Genomic DNA, 10,345 nt, shown 5'->3' with positions numbered 1-10,345 from the left:
AATTCATTGAGAGTTTCTTTAGTTTCTTTATGAATTTTATTACATGACTTGTTTTTATAATTGTTATCATGATAATGATTATCCTTTTTTTCCTAGAAATGACTTAGCTTGTGTGCGTGCTCTAGGCGATTTAGTTGTTTTTTGTCCGAGTATGTACGTAATTATCGACGTGCATGTGTATTCCCAAAATTAATTTGTTCAGAAAGGTCACACGAAGTAATAGAAACACCCCTAGGCAGGCCTGCCGCTGACTATTTTTCTGTCAAGAATAATTTTTTTTTTAATATAAGTAGATGATAAAGGAAATGAGGCAGACAGGATACACTGAATAAGCCAGTTCGGATTCCATTCTGCGCATGATCAGAAGAAGGTCACTCGGACTAAAAGTGACATGGTGGCTTAATATCTAATGAGATAAGCACCGACTTTCATGTCTTGATTATTCATATATTCTTTTGATTTTTTTTATCAGATCCACACATAAAAAACAACAACAATGCGTCCACTGGCGACTGGTATTTCACAGTTGGCGAAGTACATTGTTATATATCAACTTGTTAATGCATTCAAAGTAGAAATGCAACAAATACTTTCAATGGTGTGCTATTCTAGTCATCTGGTCTAAACAAATTCTGCATCTTGCTATGTAATGCATGCATAGATAACATTATCTTGCTTTGAAATCTGCCTATCATAATGTAAAAAAAATGAAAGGTAGTTTGGCCAAAATTGCCAATGATGTAATACCGAAGTGGTCTATTCCCAATTTACACACGTTGTCGACTATATGATCTAGGTCTACATGAAATTGAATTGATTTTTTTGCCATCGGACCATTTTCCAAGTTTAACGTTATAATGTATCATATTGCCATTGTATAAATGGACATACAGCACATTTCCTGAGTCTACAAACGACTGTAGGGGAACTATTCTTTACCACCGTCTAACAAGATGATGGGCGAAATGATTCGATTTCATGACGTAACCATAGTTGCTAGTCTGCAGGCGCAGACCCTGAATGAAACTTTGTTCAAGAAGTGAGCGAGAGGGCATTCAGTACAAACTGCATTAGAAGCTGCAGATTCAGAATCTTAACTCGAGCGATACAGCAGACTAAGAAAGTTGCCATGTGAGTGCGCCAATCCATCTGATGCTCAAACGCAAATTGTAGTTTCCCGTCGCACCGCCTTCACCATGTTCAAGAAACAACCAAGTATATGCCCAGGAAGCAGTCATCCATATAAGTTTTGAAGCTCACTGATAATATTCGTCTTCCGGAGATGTAAACATACTGGTGGTAATATTAGGAACACTCGTCGGGATTACAAGCATACTCGTTTACAGAACACCCGATGTGATTTGACGTAAGTTATTGCAATAGTTATCATAATTTATTTGAAGTTATCAGAACCCTTTCTAACTGTGTCCATTTTATGTCTTTGCCTTATATCGAGCAAGATGCATTTTGTTACGGAAATGCTGAAGAATATCTATGATTTTGTGTAATTCGGAACGCAAAGCCTCAAGAATTTGTTACATTTCTCCTCCCAGGTAACCTGGATCTGTATTCATTTTCTCTTTGAGTGTATGGAATATTATTGGGCGATGGAAATAGAGTAGAGCTAGATAAAGGGCGATAATACATTAAGTATGCATTCAGAGTACATTTGTGGGAAGATTAATATAATGATAATTAACATGAATAGTGGCACTGGGGACAGAGACAGGCTCAAGACTAATATGATGTTATCTCAAACTAAAGGTTGATGGGGGAAAAAATTCCTGTCAAATTTAAACGAAAAGAATCGAATTGGTGGTAGGTAATACTGTCTATCTAAAAAAATAATAAATGAGATACAAAATCTTGGGTATTCAAAATAAATTGTATTGATATGCGAGAACGAATACGTAAAAAGAATATATTTTCTTATACAGCAAGTACAATTTTTTTTTGCTAGAGGGGAGGGGGATAATCATGTCATGATAACTTATGTTTGTGCGATATATGTGTTCCAACTTAAAAATATCAAAATAATATTAACGCAGTTTTCCTTTTAAATATTCACAAACACACATTTTCTTTTATCAATAGCTTGACTAGATATATCCCTTATGGATTATGTTTGTTATGTGTACAATATCTTACTAAGGAGCAGCTGGTCACTTATTTTCATTTTCTATTGTGTAAGGCATGGTATAACATTGGTAGCAAAAAAAAAAAGAAAAAGAAGAGAGAAAAAATAGGTTGTCTAAGATTCATTATAACTATTATTAATGGTATACAATTCTTATTGTTAGTATTATGACCATTGTTGTTAGATCATTGTTGGAATATGATCATCATGGTATCAATATTATTGTTATTATTATTATTGATATTGTTATTATTATTAGTGTTATTTTTAATACTATTATCATTATTATTATTATCATTATTATTATTATCATCATCATCATCATTATTATTATCATTATTAATAGTAGTAGGTTTTATCATTTATTTCATTAATCAATGATGAATAATGATTTTGACTGTGAGAATTAATTTATATCATTGGTTTGATAATTGATCATTCATCATAAAAATAATTCCCTGAATTGGAGTCCCTCAAGGCATAACAAAATAACTGTTTCCGTGACAACCGCAGTCATAATGATGCGGCTAACGTCATCCTCTAATTTGAGGGAGTCGTGTACAGCAACGAGGTCATTATATATAAACAAAATGAAATCTGGATAGAAAAAGAGTTTGAAAGCAATGGCTTTATGGGGGAGAAGACAAACGGCCGTTCCTACTTAACTGCCATAAGTGCACTCTAAAAAATACCCAGTTATCGGGTAACGAGTTAAGAGGTTAGTTGGTTAAAAAATCGCACAATTCGGCAATTTCTCCGCCTGCTGTACTGTTTCAAGCATTTCGTTTATGATATAGCTGGCCCAACATTTTGATTATCTGTACTTGTTTATATTTATGTAAATTATATTTATATACTATCTCTTGTTATTATGTAAACTGTCACGATTTGTAATTTGATCATTTTCTGGTAGTATTATTATTACTGTGAGTTTATTTTCCAAATTGTTAATAAATGCAGAAACACTTGCAAAATTTTTTTTAAAACCCATTTTTAAAACCTAACATTTTACTTTAAAAAAACAAAATATACACTATCACTTTTCTGAAATATTGAGTAAATGTTGGTCAACTTTACAAGAATTACAAGAATTCGAACACTATGCACCATGTGTATGTTGCGTTACATAAGTTTGAAAATAAGCAAAGATCATTTTAAAATATTAAGCCCTATCGATGGAATGCATACGGGGGGGGGGGGGGGGGGACTCTTGGGGTGGGAGAATGCATATTAATACATTCATTCAGTTTACGTAGATATTTTTAATTGCTTTATAGCTGCATTCAGTAGTCGTTGGAAAAGTTATTTTTGTATGATTTTCCTGATACAATTTATCTGATATGTTTATTTTCCAATTGCCTATAATGTAATTGAGTTGTGCATTCACATCTGCAATAAATTTGTTATATTATTTTTATGACATTTTCTATAATCATGTATGTACGAATTTTATTTGAAGTGACTGAATAATAAAGATTACACAAAAATAGATGGTCGAAAGAGAGTGCGGTTTAATATCACTTTTATTGTTAACGCATGAATTATAAACATTCCAGACTGCAGACTGCGTTTATCCTCAAAATCTCTTCTTTGATATAATCTGCTGAAAAGTGTGAAATAGCTGAGAAGAAATAATATTTAGATGGTGATGGCCGTCTTGTGCATTATGAATTATAAAAGGAAATATCAAGCAAGAGATGAAAACCAGTGAATATTCTGCTTAATCCATGAAACATAACCCGAAGAGGCGAGATTAGGGAAAACAAAATTTTTGTCAGTGTCCTACTTTTGAACAATTGAAGACGTCTCCTTTACTATTTCCAAACAACTCCAGATGCCTATTCCATAAACAAAGAAATATGTTCCAGTTGTTTTTGTCTCTATCTCACTTCTCTTTTATTCTATTTCCCCCTCGTTTTAGTCCTTTCGGCACATGCTATCTGGGTTTAACGCTTTTTCCCGTACAAATAATTCAAATAATGTATTGATATTCATTATGTTCTGTACTATATTACCGATTTGTACATTTTTTATGAAAAATGTCAACTGGAAGAAAAATAAATGTTTACTTGAATTAGAACTGAATTGAATTCAAACCAAAGTTGACGCTAAAATTCACAGTTCATTGCCAGTATCTGAAATACCGAAATAAAATAGTGCGAAAACTTAGAGACAATCGTTATCGTCTAGAAGGTTTATTTCAAATTCGTTTAAAGACATTCGTCCAATTGCCAACTCGTTTTCTAACATTTGGTCTACCATCAGTTCGTCCACTCACCACATGGTCTACATTCGTTTAGTCTAATGACATTCCGTCTAATAACCAGTTGGTCCATTCATTCCATTAATCATTTGGTCTAATTGGACTAAGTATTAAATTATGCAAAATGAATGAAAATAAAATGGATATTAGACCAATTGGTTACGGGACGAAATGGTCATAGACAAAACGGTGATTAGACAAAGTGATGATTGGATCAAATGGTTAATGGACCAAAATGGTTGTTAGACGAAATGTTGATGGACGGAATGGCATTAGATTAAATGAAAGTAGACCATGTGGTGAGTTGGACCAGTTGGCATGTAAACGAATTGGTAATTTACCATCTCGAAGCGTAGAATCTAAAAGCGGACTTGCGCCATTAGTCGTGTCGAACATCATTATTTTGAAGGCCTATTCTTGTGGTTTGTCTATTGGGGTGTCAATATCATTAGCTACTGATGACACGACTAATGGGAGGGATGACTGCGTAAATACACCAAAATAATGATTATAAAATCTACGAAAACATTTGAACGACCGAGAGCAGTTATTACGAAAGGCATGTATTCACCCTAATGCTTCAATAAGTTGGTTTTGCTACTCGTATCTGAAATCTGTGTCTTGGGAAAACCCAATATTATCTAATATGAGTATTGTTACAGTCACGTAACATTTTGTATGCGGTTGCATGTATTTTATATTATTTCGATTATTTACTTTTTTTGGAGGGGTGTATATACGTTTATTTCAAAATTAACGAGTATAACTAGCAACAACAGCGATAATTTAAGAGCAACCTCCTCTGTTTTTCTTCTCTTTTTTTTAAGAAACTGAATTATTCTATGCAGAAACATAGCGCTCCCTAAAACAATTGTTGTTAAACTCAAGATTTAAAAAAATCGATATGGTGTATTCAAAGCAGAGAAAGTATTCCTTTAAAAACTGCAACAGCAGATTTATAAAAATGAAAATGCATTATGATGTATATTGAAATTCGAATGTAATAAAGCATGGTTCTATTGCTTTGTGCAAGATTTTAGGATATTATTTTTCATCAATTTCATATTTTACTGCCGGTGGAGGACGAATCATCGACTATTGTCCAGGCAGATATTCAATCGATTTCTTCGAACCAGCAATTCAGATTGATATCCGTGGAATGTTTTAATCACGAATAGTCGGTGTATAGATTGATACTCATTTTAGGTAGGATATATTGACGGGTTTGCAGTAGTTGCAGTATCTATGAACATTACCATGATTATATTACTGATTTGCTCATGTATGTTCCGCTCTTAAAGAACCATCATAGGCAGGAGGGCGGAATGGGGCGTAAGGAAGAGGGGGGGGGGGGGGAGGCTCGAGGTGACCACTTTTTCTAGTGATCAAACGCATAGATTTATTTTTTGAATATATATATATATATATATATATATATATATATATATATATATATATATATATATATATATATATATAAAGGCAAAAATGCATGAGGAAGAGAACTTGAATAAGAATTTAGACCATGCAGGTAAACCTGCTAATAGTGGAAGCGGCAAATGTGGCCAATATAGACAGGTATTCATTTCGCATTTCCCTTAAAATAAAAAAAGAGGAATTTATACTTAGAACATGCACCCCTCCCCCGCTTTCACAGGATCCTGCATGGTGCGTCCCATGCCTCGTCATCGGCTCCTTATATGTGTTAGGTTTATGTGCAATTTTTAATGATTTTCCTCTATTTATTTTTTTTTACTATAAACGCAATTTCTCTCTTATTTTGTGCCAGGTAAACGGACATGGTCAACTAATGCCAAGCGTACTTGCAACTTGATAAACATGCAGGCGATCTCTTCAAAATGTAATCTACGTCACTACCAAGAAAAGTAATCTTGTGTAATATTATTGATTAATGGGCACCTTCTGTGAAACAATAGCGAGTGAGCTTCAGAAGGGACGTTGCTTTATCTCTGTTAATTGATGACGAGGGAATTAATAAAGATTGGCGATGCTCGGGCGATAACAGTTATGAAAATACCTATATTACAGTACGTCAGCGATTGTACACTTATTTCTTGGTATAGGCTGTTTGTGTCAACTTGTGCAAGCCATTATCTTTTATGGAATATGGATCGTTAAACATCAGCGCATCGGCATCGAATTTGTAAGATCTATGGTCATGATTGTAGCTCTTCCATATACATGGCAGAATGCCATGGTAACCTCTTTTTGTGTCTAGAAATGCCTGGTGAGATCCGGATTCTTTAGCATTTCTTCTAAAGAAAGAAAACAGATGAGTGCTGAAGTGGGTGCAGTGTCTTGGGGATATGGAGCGCTCCTTTGGCATATTTGATGACAACGATGTTACTTATAATTCATTACAAATGATGTTCACGATGATGATCAACCAATATTGAATGGATTTATTCTGAACCACCAGCAAAGGCTTGGAACATCATTATTGAAGCCTGCCAGACGCCATGATGAGCTTTCATGAAACTTCTTCTCCATCCTCGGTGAGGAACGCAGATGATGCGTCGAACACTGCCACTATCATAGCTGTTCTGGTGCAGGTCATCATATGCATATGGACCATTTCAGCAAATGGTCTAGTCTTACTGACAGTGTTCAGGTCTCGACAACTTAGGAGCGTTATGACGTCATTCCTCATCAGTTTAGCAGCCGCGGATTTCCTTCTAGGAGTTGGGATGATCTTAAGTATAACCATTACATTATGGGCCACACCCTTCTGGCCTTGTCTAGTCACGTACAGTATCCTGATTGGACAGTGCGTCGCGAGCGTTTGGAGTCTAATGGGCGTGGCCGTTGACCGATATCTTCACATCGTTGGCAACAAATTAAAATGGCGTATCACTGAAACCTTCGCTCAGGTATCTATTATGATGGTGTGGATTGCATCGTTCATAACCGCGATCGTACCTCTTCTTTTACACTTGAACTCAACAGGTCGATTTGAAGAGGGGAAAACTTGCTTTGACTTTACAGCTCTATTTCCTAAGCTTTACCTAGAGTTTGTCTTCTACGGGCATGAGTGTGTGCCAGTGTTGTTCATGGGGATCATTTACTTCCGTATTATCATCATCCTTCTGCAAAGAGTTCGGTGTGTCAGTTCTGTAGGTGAATCCTCAGTTAATGAAAACAACGTCATCAAATCTAGGAAGGAGCTCAGGGTCATCATCAAACTTGTATTTTCACTCACAGTCTTCAATATGTGCACGTTCCCCATGGTGATTGGTATTCTTCTTGAGATTTACAACCCGAACTTCACCCTCCCAACGCTCACTCGACTCACCATGGTTGCTCTCATCTACTTAAACAGTGCCATTAACCCACTACATTTCTGGTTCTTCAATGTGCCGTTTCGCAGGAGCTGCGGACGTCTTTTACGCAACGGAAGTAGGATGCTCACGTCGTGCGCGTGTTTCCCTCGCCCTCCCACTAGGGTTTACAGCATAAATCCAAGTCGTCGGGGGATTGAAACACTGCCAAGTCCTACTGCCTTACCAACTATCAATCTAACTACGTATCACTGTGATGAAAAGGGTTGTAAAAGGACACACCATCATGAGAATATACACCACCATGAGAACATAGTCAATTTCCCTTCGACGTGTGACAATGTTGAGAATAAAGATACATGTTCCATTAAAGAGTTTAAAAAAAACCCAGAATTACCAGGAATGGTTCGAATTGACGTAGACATCACAAAATCAGAAGAATCTACTGGATCGTGATAATTTTTCCACATACCTATACCCTTTTCAAATTGTTTAAACAGTTTCTTTGCCATAAGAGTATAAGAAGACTAAAATCTGAATTATGTATTTCGAAATAATTATCCTTAATGTAGGCTACAAGATTATTTAAAGCAAAAATCACGCTAAAAAGCCTTTCTCTCAGGTTTCAAAAACACTTGACTGAAATTGAGGATAAGCGAATACTAGGTCAATGATACACATACGTCTGGACCGAGACCGGCGTCGATGGCGGCTCGACTTATCATGGGCAGAAATCTCTCCTCAAAGGTGTGTGTGTGGGGAAGGGGGGGGGGGGGACACAACTGAGATTTCCATTGTTCTTATGCAAACACACACACACACATACATATATATATGTCACTTCTTCGCTTTATTCTTATAAGACAAAATAGATATATAATATTGAAAACTGCGAACGCGAAGCACGAGCTATTTTTTTTATTTTTTAGAAATTTCTTGTAGTTTGTCCTAAAAACTTAACATTTTGAGGAATGTTTGTGATCCTGAACAAGATTCGAATGTAACACATTTTAATATACGTTCTGGCCTGATCGAAAATTGACCTCTGAAGGACTGTTTGCAGTTAAGTCGATACATATTTCAACAATGCGAGTGCATAACACGAGCTGAAAAAAATTGACATTCAACCTAAAAACATATATTGTAAGCACCTTTTTTTAATCATGAATAAAAAACAAGCCGCGCATCTCAATAAACATTATTTTGTGCGCATGTTTAGACGTAGACCTAGAGAATGTGGGCAATCTAAATACATTTTTTGTAATGAAATGCAATAATGCGAGCGCGAAGCTCGAGCTAAAAACATTTGATATTTCTCACCCGGACTGCACGTGTACCCACACTCACTCACTTCACCTGACCCTATACCCTTTCCCCCTTTTTTCTTAACATTTCAAATAATTATGTGACATCATTTTTATAGACCAGTTAAGTTTTCACTACAATGGTTTTCATGTAGCTCCCTTCCCCTGGCTGCTATTCTCTCAAGCATTTTGCTTGCGATAGCTGGACACTGCATTTTTTATTTGTTATTTCTTAGATATATATCTATGTAAATCAGTACTGATGTAAATTGTTCTTCTATTATGTAATTATTACAATTTGTAATTTCTATCATTTATTTTTGCATTTGATTATATGTATTTATGATTACAGTGATTCATGTATCGAATTATTAATAAATGCAGAAACACCTGCAAAAAAGCCAGACAGTCAATTGCATGCCTCCGACCATGTGTAACAAGGGGTATAAGGATATCGAGGCGGCTTCAAACCTGATGCATGTGTATCCGGGGGCTTAGTATCGATTAGCATGAATTGTTTAAAAAAAACAAAAGATTTTACAGAAAAAAAATATACAAAATCACTCTTTAAATTGTTATTAAATTTTCTGCAATTACCAGAACAGATCTCCTTTTAAAAGAAAAAAAAATAGTGTTTTGACAGGAAGGTTTCATACCCTATCAATCATTATTATTATCATTTGTTTTTTTTGTTGTAATTTTACACAATAAATGAATACTGGTGTTCTCAAGTATCCGCTTAAGAAGGTTATCTGTTTAAAGATCTTGTATTTTTTAAAGCATTTTTATTTAAGAATTGTCATATGTTTTGTTTATAGTTCGGTTTTTGATGTAATATTATATTAATATCAGTAATATAAGTCAAAATCATCGTAGTACTCTGACTACGACTTAATTATAAATACTCGAGCTTTCTCATGGTTATGTTATCCTTTCATTAATTAAAGCATATTTACGTTGTATTCTCTGCTTTTCACGAACTTAATGATAAAATAATCTAATTTACACTACATTTCTTAATTCCTCAATGTAATGAAGTTTTATTATAATGTATATTATCATGAGTTCTTTTTCTTGTCTTGTGCATAATTATGTGCATTGACGTTGCACCCAACCCAGGCCCGAAGAAGTAGGAAGAAATACCAAGAATGCTTATTTAGTGCCTATATTGTTGCCGCGGGTCGGCTACAGCTGGGTAATAATGATACCAAATGTTAACCGCAGTAGAGTACATTGATAAAGAAGCTGCGCTATAAAAATGGTCCATATAGTTAGTATCATTATTATTACTATTATTGTTTATTTTTATTACTATAATCATTATTATTGTATTATTATTATT

General features: G+C 34.9%; 1 protein-coding gene across 1 annotated transcript; it reads left to right on the top strand.

The window, feature by feature from the left end:
- Positions 1–6,876: 6,876 nt before the first annotated feature.
- Positions 6,877–8,614, top strand: LOC121414966 (adenosine receptor A1-like). Its single transcript, XM_041608011.1, has one exon. It carries the CDS (start codon positions 6,881–6,883, stop codon positions 8,153–8,155), a length of 1,275 nt encoding a protein of 424 aa, XP_041463945.1. The 5' UTR covers positions 6,877–6,880; the 3' UTR covers positions 8,156–8,614.
- Positions 8,615–10,345: the final 1,731 nt, after the last annotated feature.

Source organism: Lytechinus variegatus, chromosome 5 (assembly GCF_018143015.1).
Source record: "Lytechinus variegatus isolate NC3 chromosome 5, Lvar_3.0, whole genome shotgun sequence".
NCBI lineage: Eukaryota > Metazoa > Echinodermata > Echinoidea > Temnopleuroida > Toxopneustidae > Lytechinus > Lytechinus variegatus.
Note: the sequence above shows the minus strand (reverse complement) of the source record. Positions and strands in the feature narration are given on the sequence as shown.